Source organism: Oncorhynchus nerka, unplaced genomic scaffold (assembly GCF_034236695.1).
Source record: "Oncorhynchus nerka isolate Pitt River unplaced genomic scaffold, Oner_Uvic_2.0 unplaced_scaffold_885, whole genome shotgun sequence".
Classification (NCBI taxonomy): domain Eukaryota; kingdom Metazoa; phylum Chordata; class Actinopteri; order Salmoniformes; family Salmonidae; genus Oncorhynchus; species Oncorhynchus nerka.
The window spans coordinates 48,231-66,536 of record NW_027040407.1 but is presented as its reverse complement, the minus strand read 5'-3'; the positions used below and the strand labels follow the sequence as shown (position 1 = coordinate 66,536).

The window sequence follows — 18,306 nt, the reverse complement described above, 5'->3', positions numbered from 1 at the left end:
CACCGAACCATGCATGACGGCACCAGTTGTTTCGGACGACTGTGTGATCACGCTTTCCGTAGCTGACGTGAGTAAGACCTTTAAACATTCACAAGGACACATGTTCATGCCACACACACACACACAACTGCTGTTACCAGACTCTTACAATACTGCTCAGTTTAAACACTTGCCCTCCATCCCACCCTTCCCCAATACACATACAAATATTGGACTACAAATTGTGCCTTCGTGTATTATACTGATGCTAACATGTTAATTCTACTGAGACATTTACTTAGTTTCTATTGTTATTGTTTATTAGTTGTTATTGTTGTTGTCTAGAAGGAAACTGCATTTAGTTGGACGAGGTATCCCATGTGTATCTCATAAAACATCTCTATGAGCTGGCTGGCAAGCCAACATGTCTGCAGACCATAATACCAAAGACAATATCAGCATGTATCGTATCTAGTTAGCTGTAAAATCGCCTAAACAAACTGCCCTATCAATTTAGGAGTCTACAATCTCATCCAACCTGCAGATTGAAGCAGAGTGGAGTCTGACATTGGCAACGGCACCATGCAATGAACCTGGTCCCTATGACTGACTATCACAGTGCTACTTCATATTAACTTCCAGTGTAGTGACTGACTATCACAGTGCTACTTCATTCCGGACTGATTTCTGCCTGCTTGAACAGCAATAGCTCAGATACACATGAAAACATTAAATGACCCCGGGAAATGACAGAACATCACTAAGAGATGCAGAAAAACAATAGAACATTAAAAATGGGTGAATATTATCTTTATTGCATCAGGGTGCAAAAATACACTGTTTTTAGAATGAGTGTGTGCGCTCCAATGTTAACACTTACATTTATAATGACAGAGAACTTTCCCATTCCACTCAGGATGTTGTACCAGATTCCTACAGAGAGAGAGAACAGAGTTGTGAGAGAAGAGTGGAGGGGTGTGGATATGTGTGTGGATCTGTGTGTGGACATGCATCTTTGCGTGCAAGCGTGTGTGTTACCGATGTCTTTGGCTTGGACAGCGTCCGGTCGTCGCAGCTCGGTGACAAACTTCTTGGCATCGAGGCGGATCTCGATCACGTTGTTGAGAAGAGCGAAGAGAGGAGCCAGAGGGAACGACGCGACAAACAGAGAAACAAAACCAAACTGGATAACTGGGGAGAGAACACACACAGAGTGGTAGAGAGGAACAAATTGAGGAAGTGTATGGAACAAGTCATTATCTTATCTGGTAGTCCTCTACAACACACCAACAAACAGCTGGAGGGCAGGGGATCAACACAGAGTTCAGGACCTAGCAGGGGACCCACCCCAGAGTTCAGGACCTAGCAGGGGACCCACCCCGAGTTCAGGACCTAGCAGGGGACCCACCCCGAGTTCAGGACCTAGCAGGGGACCCACCCCGAGTTCAGGACCTAGCAGGGGACCCACCCCGAGTTCAGGACCTAGCAGGGGACCCACCCCGAGTTCAGGACCTAGCAGGGGACCCACCCCGAGTTCAGGACCTAGCAGGGGACCCACCCCGAGTTCAGGACCTAGCAGGGGACCCACCCCGAGTTCAGGACCTAGCAGGGGACCCACCCCGAGTTCAGGACCTAGCAGGGGACCCACCCCGAGTTCAGGACCTAGCAGGGGACCCACCCAGAGTTCAGGACCTAGCAGGGGACCCTCCCAGAGTTCAGGGCCTAGCAGGGGACCCACCCCGAGTTCACGACCTAGCAGGGGACCCACCCCGAGTTCAGGACCTAGCAGGGGACCCACCCAGAGTTCAGGACCTAGCAGGGGACCCACCCCAGAGTTCAGGACCTAGCAGGGGACCCACCCCTGAGTTCAGGACCTAGCAGGGGACCAACACAGAGTTCAGGGCCTAGCAGGGGACCCACCCCGAATTCATGACCTAGCAGGGGACCCACCCCGAGTTCAGGACCTAGCAGGGGACCCACCCCTGAGTTCAGGACCTAGCAGGGGACCAACACAGAGTTCAGGGCCTAGCAGGGGACCCACCCCGAGTTCAGGGCCTAGCAGGGGACCCACCCCGAGTTCAGGGCCTAGCAGGGGACCCACCCCGAGTTCAGGGCCTAGCAGGGGACCCACCCCGAGTTCAGGGCCTAGCAGGGGACCCACCCCGAGTTCACGGCCTAGCAGGGGACCCACCCCGAGTTCAGGGCCTAGCAGGGGACCCACCCCGAGTTCAGGGCCTAGCAGGGGACCCACCCCGAGTTCAGGGCCTAGCAGGGGACCCACCCCGAGTTCAGGGCCTAGCAGGGGACCCACCCCGAGTTCAGGGCCTAGCAGGGGACCCACCCCGAGTTCAGGGCCTAGCAGGGGACCCACCCCGAGTTCAGGGCCTAGCAGGGGACCCACCTCGAGTTCAGGGCCTAGCAGGGGACCCACCCCGAGTTCAGGGCCTAGCAGGGGACCCACCCCGAGTTCAGGACCTAGCAGGGGACCCACCCCGAATTCATGACCTAGCAGGGGACCCACCCCGAGTTCAGGACCTAGCAGGGGACCCACCCCTGAGTTCAGGACCTAGCAGGGGACCCACCCCTGAGTTCAGGACCTAGCAGGGGACCCACCCCGAGTTCAGGACCTAGCAGGGGACCCACCCCGAGTTCAGGACCTAGCAGGGGACCCACCCCGAGTTCAGGACCTAGCAGGGGACCCACCCCGAGTTCAGGACCTAGCAGGGGACCCACCCCGAGTTCAGGACCTAGCAGGGGACCCACCCAGAGTTCAGGACCTAGCAGGGGACCCACCCAGAGTTCAGGGCCTAGCAGGGGACCCACCCCGAGTTCAGGGCCTAGCAGGGGACCCACCCCCGAGTTCAGGACCTAGCAGGGGACCCACCCCGAGTTCAGGACCTAGCAGGGGACCCACCCCGAGTTCAGGACCTAGCAGGGGACCCACCCCGAGTTCAGGACCTAGCAGGGGACCCACCCCGAGTTCAGGACCTAGCAGGGGACCCACCCCGAGTTCAGGACCTAGCAGGGGACCCACCCCGAGTTCAGGACCTAGCAGGGGACCCACCCCGAGTTCAGGACCTAGCAGGGGACCCACCCCGAGTTCAGGACCTAGCAGGGACCCACCCCCCCGAGTTCAGGACCTAGCAGGGGACCCACCCCGAGTTCAGGACCTAGCAGGGGACCCACCCCGAGTTCAGGACCTAGCAGGGGACCCACCCCGAGTTCAGGACCTAGGGGGACCCACCCCGAGTTCAGGACCTAGCAGGGGACCCACCCCGAGTTCAGGACCTAGCAGGGGACCCACCCCGAGTTCAGGACCTAGCAGGGGACCCACCCCGAGTTCAGGACCTAGCAGGGGACCCACCCCGAGTTCAGGACCTAGCAGGGGACCCACCCCGAGTTCAGGACCTAGCAGGGGACCCACCCCGAGTTCAGGACCTAGCAGGGGACCCACCCCGAGTTCAGGACCTAGCAGGGGACCCACCCCGAGTACAGGACCTAGCAGGGGACCCACCCCGAGTTCAGGACCTAACAGGGGACCCACCCAGAGTTCAGGACCTAGCAGGGGACCCACCCCGAGTTCAGGACCTAGCAGGGGACTCACCCCGAGTTCAGGACCTAGCAGGGGACACACCCTGAGTTCAGGACCTAGCAGGGGACCCACCCTGAGTTCACGACCTAGACGATGCTTGATGTGAGTCTGGAAGGAGTTTACAATCTAACCAGACACCTAGGTATTTGTAATTGTCCACATATTCTAAGTCAGAATAGTCCAGAGTAGTGATGCTGGACGGGCGGGCAGGCAGGTGCGGGCAGCGATCGGTCGAAGAGCATGCATTTAGTTTTACTTGCATTTAAGAGCAGTTGGAGGCCACAGAAGGAGAGATGTATGGCATTGAAGCTCGTCTGGAGGTTAGTTAACACAGTGTCCAAAGAAGGGACAGAAGTGTCCCCCTTTGAAGAGGGGAAGACTGCGGCAGCTTTCCAGTCTTTGGGGATAACAGACGATACGAAAGAGAGGTTGAACAGGCTAGGAATAGGGGTTGCAACAATTGTGATGGATAGTTTCAGAAAGAGAGGGTCCAGATTGTCTAGCCCAGCTGATATGTAGGGGTCCAGATTCTCTTTCAGAACATCGGCTATCTGGATTTGGGTGAAGGAGAAATGTGGGAGGTTTGGGCAAGTTGCTGTGGAGTTGCAGTGCTGTTGACCAGGGTTGAGGTAGCCAGGTGGAAAGCATGGCCAGCCGTAGAAAAATGCTTATTGAAATTCTCAATTATGGTGGATTTATCAGTGGTGACAGTGTTTCCTATCTTCAGTGTAGTGAGCAGCTGTTAGGAGGTGCTCTTCTTCTTCATGAACTTTATAGTGTCCCAGAACCTTTTGGAGTTTGTGCTACATGATGCAATTTTCTGTTTGAAAAAGCCAGCCTTAACTTTCCTAACTGCCTGTGTATATTTGTTCCTAACTTCCCTGAAATATTGCAAATCACAGAGGGCTATTAGATGCAGAATGCCACAGGATGTTTTTGTGCTGGTCAAGGGCAGTCAGGTCTGGAGAGAACCAAGGGTTATATAGGTTCCTGGTTCTACATTTTTTGAATGGGGCATGATTATTTATTTAAGATGGTGAGGAAAGCACTTTTAAAGAATAACCAGGAATCCTCTACTGACAGAATGAGGTCAATATACTTCCAGGATACCCAGGCCAGGTCGATTAGAAAGGCCTGCTCGCTGAAGTGTAAGTGGTTTAGGGAAGTCAACAAATGAGGCGCCTGGGGAATGGGAGTGGAGCTAGGCGCTGCAGGGCCTGGATTAACCTCTACATCACCAGAGGAACAGAGGAGGAGTAGGATAAGGGTACGGCTAAAGGCTACAAGAACTGGTTGTCTAGTGCGTTCGGAACAGAGAGAAAAAGGAGCAGGTTTCTGGGCACGGACGACTAGATTCAAGGCATAATGTACAGACAAGGGTATGGTAGGACGTGAATACAGTGGAGGTAAACCTAGGCATTGAGTGACGATGAGAGAGGTTTTGTCTATAGAGCCACCATTTAGACCAGGTGAGGTCAACCGCATGTGTGGGAGGTGAAACAAAATTGCTAGTTAAGGCATATTGATCAGGGCTGGAGTCTCTACAGTGAAATAAGACAATAATCACTAACCAAAACAGCAATGGACAAGACATATTGACATTAGGGAGAGGCATGCGTAGCCGAGTGATCATAGGGACCAGTGGGAAGCTAGGTGAGCTGGAGACACGGAGATTCAGACAGCTAGCAGGACGGGTCTAAAAGGCTAGCAGAAGGGACGTCTTAACGGAAGAAGTCTGTTGTAGCCCCCTCGTGTGGTTACGTCGGCAGACCAGTCATGATGGATCAGCAGGGCTCCGTGTGGTAAAAGGGTCCAGGCCAATTGGCAAAATAGGTATTGTAGCCCAAGAAATTGGCTGAAGGTCCTCTTCAGCTAACATTCCAATATGCTCTAAACAGCTAGCGGGTCGTGGCTAGCAGGCTAGCGGATGGGCCTTCAGGGGATGTCGCAACAGAGGAGCCTGTTGAAACCAATCGGCAGATTATGTCGGTAGACCTGTCGTGATGGAATCGTCAGGGCTCAGTGTCGGCAGTAAAAGAGGTCCAGGCCAATTGGCAAAATATGTATTGTAGCCCAAGGAGTGGCTGATGGACCTCTTCAGCTAGCCGCGAGATGGGACTAGCACGAGGCTAGTTCCAGGCTCACTGGTGGTTGCTTCGAGATAGAGACGATAGCCAGGGGTAGCCACTTGGATAGCAGCTAGCTAGCTGTGATGATCCAGGTGAAAAGGTTCAGAGCTTGCGGTAGGAAACCGGAAATGTGGAGAAAAAGCAGTCCGGTATGATCTGGGTTGAGTCGCTCTATGCTGACTGGCAGGAGTTGACCAGGTTAGCTGATGACCACTAGCAGTGGCTAACTGACTACTAAGCTGGCTATCTCCGGTTCTGCAGTATAGAAAATAGCAGATCCATACCACATTGGGTGGCGGGTTGTAGGAGAGCATGTTGAAACTGAGGTTAAAAATATAAAAAATATCTACGAAATATATACGAAGGAAAAAAAAGATATATACACGGGACACAACAAGACAAAGACGCCTGAACTGCTACACCATCTTGGATCTGGGATGAGGTTCAGTGATAAAGTAATCTACAGTAGCCAAGATATGAGCTGTAAGTGCACCAAGCCAAATATATATACACGGGACACAACAAGACAAAGAAGCCTGAACTGCTACGCCATCTTGGATCTGGGATGAGGTTCAGTGATAAAGTAATCTATAGTACTACTGCCAAGAGATGAGCTGTAAGTGTACCAAGCCTAAGAGAGAGACAGAGAGGCAGGGTGGTATGGTCTCTGTCCAGGTAACAGAGAGAGAGAGAGTCAGGGTGGTATGGTCTCTGTCCAGGTAACAGAGAGAGAGAGGCAGGGTGGTATGGTCGCTGTCCAGGTAACAGGTAGAGAGAGTCAGGGTGGTATGGTCTCTGTCCAGGTAACAGGTAGAGAGAGTCAGGGTGGTATGGTCTCTGTCCAGGTAACAGAGAGAGAGTCAGGGTGGTATGGTCTCTGTCCAGGTAACAGAGAGAGAGAGTCAGGGTGGTATGGTCTCTGTCCAGGTAACAGAGAGAGAGTCAGGGTGGTATGGTCTCTGTCCAGGTAACAGAGAGAGAGTCAGGGTGGTATGGTCTCTGTCCAGGTAACAGAGAGAGAGTCAGGGTGGTATCGTCTCTGTCCAGGTAACAGGGTGGTCTCTGTCCAGGTAACAGGGTGGTATGGTCTCTGTCCAGGTAACAGGGTGGTATGGTCTCTGTCCAGGTAACAGGGTGGTATGGTCTCTGTCCAGGTAACAGGGAGGTATGGTCTCTGTCCAGGTAACAGGGTGGTATGGTCTCTGTCCAGGTAACAGGGAGGTATGGTCTCTGTCCAGGTAACAGGGTGGTAGGGTCCAGGTAACAGGGTGGTATGGTCTCTGTCCAGGTAACAGGGTGGTATGGTCTCTGTCCAGGTAACAGGGTGGTCTCTGTCCAGGTAACAGGGTGGTATGGTAACAGGGTGGTCTCTGTCCAGGTAACAGGGTGGTCTCTGTCCAGGTAACAGGGTGGTCTCTGTCCAGGTAACAGGGTGGTATGGTCTCTGTCCAGGTAACAGGGAGGTATGGTCTCTGTCCAGGTAACAGGGAGGTATGGTCTCTGTCCAGGTAACAGGGAGGTATGGTCTCTGTCCAGGTAACAGGGAGGTATGGTCTCTGTCCAGGTAACAGGGAGGTATGGTCTCTGTCCAGGTAACAGGGAGGTATGGTCTCTGTCCAGGTAACAGGGAGGTATGGTCTCTGTCCAGGTAACAGGGAGGTATGGTCTCTGTCCAGGTAACAGGGTGGTATGGTCTCTGTCCAGGTAACAGGGAGGTATGGTCTCTGTCCAGGTAACAGGGAGGTATGGTCTCTGTCCAGGTAACAGGGAGGTATGGTCTCTGTCCAGGTAACAGGGAGGTATGGTCTCTGTCCAGGTAACAGGGAGGTATGGTCTCTGTCCAGGTAACAGGGAGGTATGGTCTCTGTCCAGGTAACAGGGTGGTATGGTCTCTGTCCAGGTAACAGGGAGGTATGGTCTCTGTCCAGGTAACAGGGAGGTATGGTCTCTGTCCAGGTAACAGGGTGGTATGGTCTCTGTCCAGGTAACAGGGAGGTATGGTCTCTGTCCAGGTAACAGGGAGGTATGGTCTCTGTCCAGGTAACAGGGAGGTATGGTCTCTGTCCAGGTAACAGGGAGGTATGGTCTCTGTCCAGGTAACAGGGTGGTATGGTCTCTGTCCAGGTAACAGGGAGGTATGGTCTCTGTCCAGGTAACAGGGAGGTCTCTGTCCAGGTAACAGGGAGGTATGGTCTCTGTCCAGGTAACAGGGTGGTATGGTCTCTGTCCAGGTAACAGGGAGGTATGGTCTCTGTCCAGGTAACAGGGAGGTATGGTCTCTGTCCAGGTAACAGGGAGGTATGGTCTCTGTCCAGGTAACAGGGAGGTATGGTCTCTGTCCAGGTAACAGGGAGGTATGGTCTCTGTCCAGGTAACAGGGAGGTATGGTCTCTGTCCAGGTAACAGGGTGGTATGGTCTCTGTCCAGGTAACAGGGAGGTATGGTCTCTGTCCAGGTAACAGGGAGGTATGGTATGGTCTCTGTCCAGGTAACAGGGTGGTATGGTCTCTGTCCAGGTAACAGGGAGGTATGGTCTCTGTCCAGGTAACAGGGAGGTATGGTCTCTGTCCAGGTAACAGGGTGGTATGGTCTCTGTCCAGGTAACAGGGTGGTATGGTCTCTGTCCAGGTAACAGGGTGGTATGGTCTCTGTCCAGGTAACAGGGAGGTATGGTCTCTGTCCAGGTAACAGGGAGGTATGGTCTCTGTCCAGGTAACAGGGTGGTCTCTGTCCAGGTAACAGGGTGGTATGGTCTCTGTCCAGGTAACAGGGAGGTATGGTCTCTGTCCAGGTAACAGGGAGGTATGGTCTCTGTCCAGGTAACAGGGAGGTATGGTCTCTGTCCAGGTAACAGGGAGGTATGGTCTCTGTCCAGGTAACAGGGTGGTATGGTCTCTGTCCAGGTAACAGGGTGGTATGGTCTCTGTCCAGGTAACAGGGAGGTATGGTCTTTGTCCAGGTAACAGGGAGGTATGGTCTCTGTCCAGGTAACAGGGAGGTATGGTCTCTGTCCAGGTAACAGGGAGGTATGGTCTCTGTCCAGGTAACAGGGTGGTATGGTCTCTGTCCAGGTAACAGGGTGGTATGGTCTCTGTCCAGGTAACAGGGTGGTATGGTCTCTGTCCAGGTAACAGGGAGGTATGGTCTCTGTCCAGGTAACAGGGTGGTATGGTCTCTGTCCAGGTAACAGGGAGGTATGGTCTCTGTCCAGGTAACAGGGTGGTATGGTCTCTGTCCAGGTAACAGGGTGGTATGGTCTCTGTCCAGGTAACAGGGTGGTATGGTCTCTGTCCAGGTAATAGGGAGGTATGGTCTCTGTCCAGGTAACAGGGTGGTATGGTCTCTGTCCAGGTAACAGGGTGGTATGGTCTCTGTCCAGGTAACAGGGTGGTCTCTGTCCAGGTAACAGAGAGAGAGGCAGGGTGGTATGGTCTCTGTCCAGGTAACAGGGAGAGAGAGGCAGGGTGGTATGATCCAGGTGTCTAGTTAATTACCTGACGTCCTCACCTCTGTTATCTACTGTTACTATATACTCACTCATCTCCATGTACTCGGGGGTCAGTCCTTCGAAGGGGACCAGGGTGTAGTCGAGGTTCCACTGTTGAGGAGGTCTGGCACGCTGCTCCTCTCTCTCCTCCAATGAAATCCCCTTACCCTTCCATGCTCGGATCAACTTCTTCAACTTACTGACGAGGGAGAGCGAGAAGGGAGGAAGAGATGGAGAGAGAAAAGGAGAGATGGAGTCAGAGAGAAAGAGAACCATGAAACTCGATGACACCAAGACACTATAGGACACTATAGGACACAATAGGACACTATGAGCTGCTATAAGTTGCTATGCGCCCCAGTGAAGCAGCACAGAGTAATGGAGAACATGCTAACATTAAAAAAGACACTATGAACCACTATGAGCCACTATGAGTCACTACGAGCCACTATGAACCACTATGAACCACTATGAGCCACTATGAACCACTATGAGCCACTAGGAGCCACTAGGAGCCACTAGGAGCCACTAGGAGCCACTATGAGCCACTAGGAGCCACTAGGAGCCACTATGAGCCACTATGAGCCACTATGAGCCACTATGAGCCACTATGAACCACTAGGAGCCACTATGAACCACTATGAACCACTAGGAGCCACTATGAACCACTAGGAGCCACTATGAACCACTATGAACCACTAGGAGCCACTATGAGCCACTAGGAGCCACTATGAACCACTACGAGCCACTGCGAACCACTACGAACCACTACGAGCCACTATGAACCACTACGAGCCACTACGAGCCACTACGAACCACTACGAGCCACTACGAGCCACTATGAACCACTATGAACCACTACGAGCCACTACGAACCACTATGAGCCACTATGAACCACTATGAACCACTATGAACCACTATGAGCCACTAGGAGCCACTATGAACCACTATGAACCACTACAAGCCACTATGAAACCACTAGGAGCCACTAGGAGCCACTATGAACCACTATGAGCCACTATGAACCACTATGAGCCACTATGAAACCACTAGGAGCCACTAGGTGCCACTATGAGCCACTATGAACCACTATGAAACCACTAGGAGCCACTAGGAGCCACTATGAGCCACTATGAAACCACAATGAGCCACTAGGAGCCACTATGAAACCACTATGAGCCACTATGAAACCACTATGAGCCACTATGAACCACTATGAGCCACTATGAGCCACTATGATCCCCAGTGAAGCAGCACAGAGTAGTAGAGAACGTCCTACCATTAACATATTAAATGAGCCACAATGAACCACTATGAACCACTATGAGCCACTATGAACCACTATGAACCACTAGGAGCCACTATGAACCACTAGGAGCCACTAGGAGCCACTATGAACCACTAGGAGCCACTAGGAGCCACTATGAACCACTATGAACCACTAGGAGCCACTATGAACCACTAGGAGCCACTATGAACCACTAGGAGCCACTATGAACCACTATGAACCACTACGAGCCAATATGAGCCACTATGAGCCACTATGAGCCAATATGAGCCACTATGAAACCACTATGAGCCAATATGAACCACTAGGAGCCACTATGAACCACTATGAGACACTATGAACCACTATGAGCCACTATGAGCCACTATGAGCCACTATGACCACTATGAACCACTATGAACCACTATGAACCACTATGAGCCACTAGGAGCCACTAGGAGCCACTAGGAGCCACTAGGAGCCACTAGGAGCCACTAGGAGCCACTAGGAGCCACTATGAGCCACTAGGAGCCACTAGGAGCCACTAGGAGCCACTATGAGCCACTATGAGCCACTATGAGCCACTATGAGCCACTAGGAGCCACTATGAACCACTATGAACCACTAGGAGCCACTATGAACCACTATGAACCACTAGGAGCCACTATGAACCACTAGGAGCCACTATGAACCACTATGAACCACTAGGAGCCACTATGAGCCACTAGGAGCCACTATGAACCACTACGAGCCACTGCGAACCACTACGAACCACTACGAGCCACTATGAACCACTACGAGCCACTACGAGCCACTACGAACCACTACGAGCCACTACGAGCCACTATGAACCACTATGAACCACTACGAGCCACTATGAGCCACTATGAACCACTATGAACCACTATGAACCACTATGAGCCACTATGAACCACTATGAACCACTACAAGCCACTATGAAACCACTAGGAGCCACTAGGAGCCACTATGAACCACTATGAGCCACTATGAACCACTATGAGCCACTATGAAACCACTAGGAGCCACTAGGTGCCACTATGAGCCACTATGAACCACTATGAAACCACTAGGAGCCACTAGGAGCCACTATGAGCCACTATGAAACCACAATGAGCCACTAGGAGCCACTATGAAACCACTATGAGCCACTATGAAACCACTATGAGCCACTATGAACCACTATGAGCCACTATGAGCCACTATGATCCCCAGTGAAGCAGCACAGAGTAGTAGAGAACGTCCTACCATTAACATATTAAATGAGCCACAATGAACCACTATGAACCACTATGAGCCACTATGAACCACTATGAACCACTATGAACCACTAGGAGCCACTAGGAGCCACTATGAACCACTATGAACCACTAGGAGCCACTATGAACCACTAGGAGCCACTATGAACCACTAGGAGCCACTATGAACCACTATGAGCCACTATGAGCCACTAGGAGCCACTAGGAGCCACTATGAGCCACTAGGAACCACTAGGAGCCACTAGGAGCCACTATGAACCACTAGGAGCCACTATGAACCACTATGAGCCACTAGGAACCACTAGGAGCCACTATGAGCCACTATGAGCCACTAGGAGCCACTAGGAGCCACTATGAGCCACTATGAGCCACTATGAGCCACTATGAGCCACTATGAACCACTATGAGCCACTATGAACCACTACGAGCCACTATGAAACCACTAGGAGCCACTAGGAGCCACTATGAGCCACTATGAGCCACTATGAAACCACAATGAGCCACTAGGAGCCACTATGAAACCACTATGAGCCACTATGAAACCACTATGAGCCACTATGAAACCACTATGAGCCACTAGGAGCCCCAGTGAGAAAGCACAGAGTAGTAGAGAACGTCCTAACATTAAAATGAGCCACTATGAATGTTAGAGCCGATTTGGACATATTTGTATAAAAGACCGAACATATGGAGCTCCATGTATATTTGTGTAAATATATTAAACATGAATGTAAATGATGAAATATTAGGTACGTACCTTTATGATTTATATTTACCTGATTGAGATATATTAATTTGTTGTTAGTGTAACTTAGTTTTTGGCCCCCCTCTTGCCTATTCATTGTATTGTGGTAAGTGTGTTAGGATAAAGGCAGGAAGTTGAGCCTTCAGGAGAGGGAGAGTCCTTGCTAGATGCGGGAGCGGTATAGTTTTTTGACCATACAGACATACAGACAGGTCATAATATGTATTTTCCATATAAAGTATTCTATGCTTTAAGTTGATTGGAGAATCATTTATTTGTTAGATATAAGAATAATAAACATTTTTGTTGCACCATATCCCTGGATGTCATTGAATGTTTGGCCGTTTGAAAACCTTGAGTGTGGACTGTATGCGTACCAAACAACCCCGCTTCAGGCTTGGGCAGTGGCTATGGTAGAGACGAAAGGAAGCCACTATAATGAACTACTATGAACCACTATGAACCACTATGAACCACTACCACTACGAGCCAATATGAGCCACTATGAGCCACTATGAGCCAATATGAGCCACTATGAAACCACTATGAGCCAATATGAACCACTAGGAGCCACTATGAACCACTATGAGCCACTATGAGCCACTATGAGCCACTATGAGCCACTATGACCACTATGAACCACTATGAACCACTATGAACCACTATGAACCACTATGAGCCACTATGAACCACTATGAGCCACTAGGAGCCACTAGGAGCCACTATGAGCCACTAGGAGCCACTAGGAGCCACTATGAACCACTAGGAGCCACTAGGAGCCACTATGAGCCACTATGAGCCACTATGAGCCACTATGAGCCACTATGAACCACTATGAGCCACTATGAGCCACTATGAGCCACTATGAGCCACTATGAACCACTATGAGCCACTATGAACCACTATGAGCCACTATGAGCCACTATGAGCCACTATGAGCCACTATGAACCACTATGAGCCACTATGAGCCACTATGAACCACTATGAGCCACTATGAGCCACTATGAGTCCCAGTGAAGCAGCACAGAGTAATGGAGAACGTCCTACCATTAAAATATTAAATCCCTGATATTGATGTTAGGCTCATAAAGTCAGGAGAGAAAATGTCCTTCAGCAGAATCTGATAATGGCAGATAGAGAGGAGGAATGGGCAGGGCAGCGTGTGTGTGTGTGTGTGTGTGTGTGTGTGTGTGTGTGTGTGTGTGTGTGTGTGTACGTGTGTGTGTGTGTGTACTCACGGGATGCCAATCTCAAAGACGTTGTTCTGAATGAGTTGTTTTCCCACCATGATGATGCTGAGCTGAATACATAGCTCTATTAAACAACCTCCAGGGGCACACTGAGAGGGAGAGGGGGGCAGAGCCAAGAGTATGACAGAGGCCAGACAGTAAGATGTAAGCAAGAACATAAGCGTACAAACACCCCCCTCCACTAACACCCCCCCCCCCTCACCTCCTCCATCCGGTAGTCATTAAAAACATAGACGTAGTCTCCCGGCCTGCCTGCAAACCTGTCAACACACACACACACCAGGGTGAGTATAATTACATAAAGGCTGTCAAAGACCTGTTCTATTCAGTATGATAGTATGATAGTATGGGTGTCTGTTCTGTCTCATCAAACAGTCCTACTCAGAGTAGAGTCCTGTCTGTTCACAGTCCTACTCAGAGTAGAGTCCTGTCTGTTTACAGTCCTACTCAGAGTAGAGTCCTGTCTGTTTACAGTCCTACTCAGAGTAGAGTCCTGTCTGTTCACAGTCCTACTCAGAGTAGAGTCCTGTCTGTTCACAGTCCTACTCAGAGTAGAGTCCTGTCTGTTCACAGTCCTACTCAGAGTAGAGTCCTGTCTGTTCACAGTCCTACTCAGAGTAGAGTCCTGTCTGTTCACAGTCCTACTCAGAGTAGAGTCCTGTCTGTTCACAGTCCTACTCAGAGTAGAGTCCTGTCTGTTCACAGTCCTACTCAGAGTAGAGTCCTGTCTGTTCACAGTCCTACTCAGAGTAGAGTCCTGTCTGTTCACAGTCCTACTCAGAGTAGAGTCCTGTCTGTTCACAGTCCTACTCAGAGTAGAGTCCTGTCTGTTCACAGTCCTACTCAGAGTAGAGTCCTGTCTGTTCACAGTCCTACTCAGAGTAGAGTCCTGTCTGTTCACAGTCCTACTCAGAGTAGAGTCCTGTCTGTTCACAGTTCTGTCTCATCAAACAGTCCTACTCAGAGTAGAGTCCTGTCTGTTCACAGTCCTACTCAGAGTAGAGTCCTGTCTGTTTACAGTCCTACTCAGAGTAGAGTCATGTCTGTTTACAGTCCTACTCAGAGTAGAGTCCTGTCTGTTCACAGTTCTGTCTCATCAAACAGTCCTACTCAGAGTAGAGTCCTGTCTGTTCACAGTCCTACTCAGAGTAGAGTCCTGTCTGTTCACAGTCCTACTCAGAGTAGAGTCCTGTCTGTTCACAGTCCTACTCAGAGTAGAGTCCTGTCTGTTCACAGTCCTACTCAGAGTAGAGTCATGTCTGTTCACAGTCCTACTCAGTGTAGAGTCCTGTCTGTTCACAGTCCTACTCAGTGTAGAGTCCTGTCTGTTCACAGTCCTACTCAGTGTAGAGTCATGTCTGTTCACAGTTCTGTCTCATCAAACAGTCCTACTCAGAGTAGAGTCCTGTCTGTTCACAGTCCTACTCAGAGTAGAGTCCTGTCTGTTTACAGTCCTACTCAGAGTAGAGTCCTGTCTGTTTACAGTCCTACTCAGAGTAGAGTCCTGTCTGTTTACAGTCCTACTCAGAGTAGAGTCCTGTCTGTTCACAGTCCTACTCAGAGTAGAGTCCTGTCTGTTCACAGTCCTACTCAGAGTAGAGTCCTGTCTGTTTACAGTCCTACTCAGAGTAGAGTCCTGTCTGTTTACAGTCCTACTCAGAGTAGAGTCCTGTCTGTTCACAGTCCTACTCAGAGTAGAGTCCTGTCTGTTCACAGTCCTACTCAGAGTAGAGTCCTGTCTGTTCACAGTCCTACTCAGTGTAGAGTCCTGTCTGTTCACAGTCCTACTCAGTGTAGAGTCCTGTCTGTTCACAGTCCTACTCAGAGTAGAGTCATGTCTGTTTACAGTTCTGTCTCATCAAACAGTCCTACTCAGAGTAGAGTCCTGTCTGTTCACAGTCCTACTCAGAGTAGAGTACTGTCTGTTTACAGTCCTACTCAGAGTAGAGTCCTGTCTGTTCACAGTCCTACTCAGAGTAGAGTCCTGTCTGTTCACAGTCCTACTCAGTGTAGAGTCCTGTCTGTTCACAGTCCTACTCAGAGTAGAGTCATGTCTGTTCACAGTTCTGTCTCATCAAACAGTCCTACTCAGAGTAGAGTCCTGTCTGTTCACAGTCCTACTCAGAGTAGAGTCCTGTCTGTTTACAGTCCTACTCAGAGTAGAGTCATGTCTGTTCACAGTTCTGTCTCATCAAACAGTCCTACTCAGAGTAGAGTCCTGTCTGTTCACAGTCCTACTCAGAGTAGAGTCCTGTCTGTTTACAGTCCTACTCAGAGTAGAGTCCTGTCTGTTTACAGTCCTACTCAGAGTAGAGTCCTGTCTGTTCACAGTCCTACTCAGAGTAGAGTCCTGTCTGTTCACAGTCCTACTCAGAGTAGAGTCCTGTCTGTTTACAGTCCTACTCAGAGTAGAGTCCTGTCTGTTTACAGTCCTACTCAGAGTAGAGTCCTGTCTGTTCACAGTCCTACTCAGAGTAGAGTCCTGTCTGTTCACAGTCCTACTCAGAGTAGAGTCCTGTCTGTTCACAGTCCTACTCAGTGTAGAGTCCTGTCTGTTCACAGTCCTACTCAGTGTAGAGTCCTGTCTGTTCACAGTCCTACTCAGAGTAGAGTCATGTCTGTTTACAGTTCTGTCTCATCAAACAGTCCTACTCAGAGTAGAGTCCTGTCTGTTCACAGTCCTACTCAGAGTAGAGTCCTGTCTGTTTACAGTCCTACTCAGAGTAGAGTCCTGTCTGTTCACAGTCCTACTCAGAGTAGAGTCCTGTCTGTTCACAGTCCTACTCAGTGTAGAGTCCTGTCTGTTCACAGTCCTACTCAGAGTAGAGTCATGTCTGTTCACAGTTCTGTCTCATCAAACAGTCCTACTCAGAGTAGAGTCCTGTCTGTTCACAGTCCTACTCAGAGTAGAGTCCTGTCTGTTTACAGTCCTACTCAGAGTAGAGTCCTGTCTGTTTACAGTCCTACTCAGAGTAGAGTCCTGTCTGTTTACAGTCCTACTCAGAGTAGAGTCCTGTCTGTTTACAGTCCTACTCAGAGTAGAGTCCTGTCTGTTTACAGTCCTACTCAGAGTAGAGTCCTGTCTGTTCACAGTCCTACTCAGAGTAGAGTCCTGTCTGTTCACAGTCCTACTCAGAGTAGAGTCCTGTCTGTTCACAGTTCTGTCTCATCAAACAGTCCTACTCAGAGTAGAGTCCTGTCTGTTTACAGTCCTACTCAGAGTAGAGTCCTGTCTGTTTACAGTCCTACTCAGAGTAGAGTCCTGTCTGTTTACAGTCCTACTCAGAGTAGAGTCCTGTCTGTTTACAGTCCTACTCAGAGTAGAGTCCTGTCTGTTTACAGTCCTACTCAGAGTAGAGTCCTGTCTGTTTACAGTCCTACTCAGAGTAGAGTCCTGTCTGTTCACAGTCCTACTCAGAGTAGAGTCCTGTCTGTTCACAGTCCTACTCAGAGTAGAGTCCTGTCTGTTTACAGTCCTACTCAGAGTAGTCCTGTCTGTTCACAGTCCTACTCAGAGTAGAGTCCTGTCTGTTCACAGTCCTACTCAGAGTAGAGTCCTGTCTGTTTACAGTCCTGTCTCATCAAACGGTCAACAACCCCTAACAACCCCTAGCCCCACCCCCTAACCCTAACCCCTAACCCAGTGTCATTCATCTCTCCACGGTTAACCCCAAACCCTAACCCCAACCCCTAACCCAGTGTCATTCATCTCTCCACATGTTAACCCCAAACTCTAACCCCTAACCCTAACCCTAACCCAGTGTCATTCATCTCTCCACGTTAACCCCAAACCCTAACCCCTAACCCTAACATTAACCCTAACCCAGAGTCATTCATCTCTCCACATGTTAACCCCTAACCCCAACCCTTAACCCTAACCCTAACCCCTAACCCAGTGTCATTCATCTCTCCACATGTTAACCCCTAACCCCTAACCCTAACCCTTAACCCTAACCCTAACCCCTAACCCCTAACCCAGTGTCATTCATCTCTCCACATGTTAACCCCTAACCCTAACCCCTAACCCTAACCCTAACCCCAACCCCTAACCCCTAACCCAGTGTCATTCATCTCTCCACATGTTAACCCCAAACCCTAATCCCTAACCCCTAACCCTAACCCCTAACCCAGTGTCAGTCATCTCTCCACATGTTAACCCCAAACCCTAACCCCTAACCCCAACCCCTAACCCCAACCCCAACCCCTAACCCAGTGTCATTCATCTCTCCACATGTTAACCCCAAACCCTAACCCCTAACCCCTAACCCAGTGTCATACATCTCTCCACATGTTAACCCCTAACCCTAATCCCTAACCCCTAACCCTAACCCTAACCCCTAACCCAGTGTCATTCATCTCTCCACATGTTAACCCCTAACCCCTAACCCTAACCCCAACCCCTAACCCCTAACCTAACCCCTAACCCAGTGTCATTCATCTCTCCACATGTCAACCCCTAACCCCTAACCCTAACCCCTAACCCCAACCCCTAACCCAGTGTCATTCATCTCTCCACATGTCAACCCCTAACCCTAACCCCTAACCCTAACCCCTAACCCTAACCCCAACCCCTAACCC

At 50.4% G+C, this 18,306-nt stretch overlaps 1 protein-coding gene across 1 annotated transcript in view; it reads right to left on the bottom strand.

Moving 5' to 3' along the window:
- The window catches only part of LOC135570949 (anoctamin-2-like), a 69,094-nt gene that overhangs the window by 38,093 nt on the left and 12,695 nt on the right, over window positions 1-18,306 (bottom strand). The window contains exons 4-8 of the mRNA XM_065016767.1: window positions 13,931-13,988; window positions 13,717-13,817; window positions 9,238-9,386; window positions 1,018-1,170; window positions 860-912 (exon numbers count right to left, since the gene is read on the bottom strand). Coding sequence (XP_064872839.1) covers window positions 860-912; window positions 1,018-1,170; window positions 9,238-9,386; window positions 13,717-13,817; window positions 13,931-13,988 — 514 coding nt within the window. The remainder of the gene's footprint in view (window positions 1-859; window positions 913-1,017; window positions 1,171-9,237; window positions 9,387-13,716; window positions 13,818-13,930; window positions 13,989-18,306) is intronic.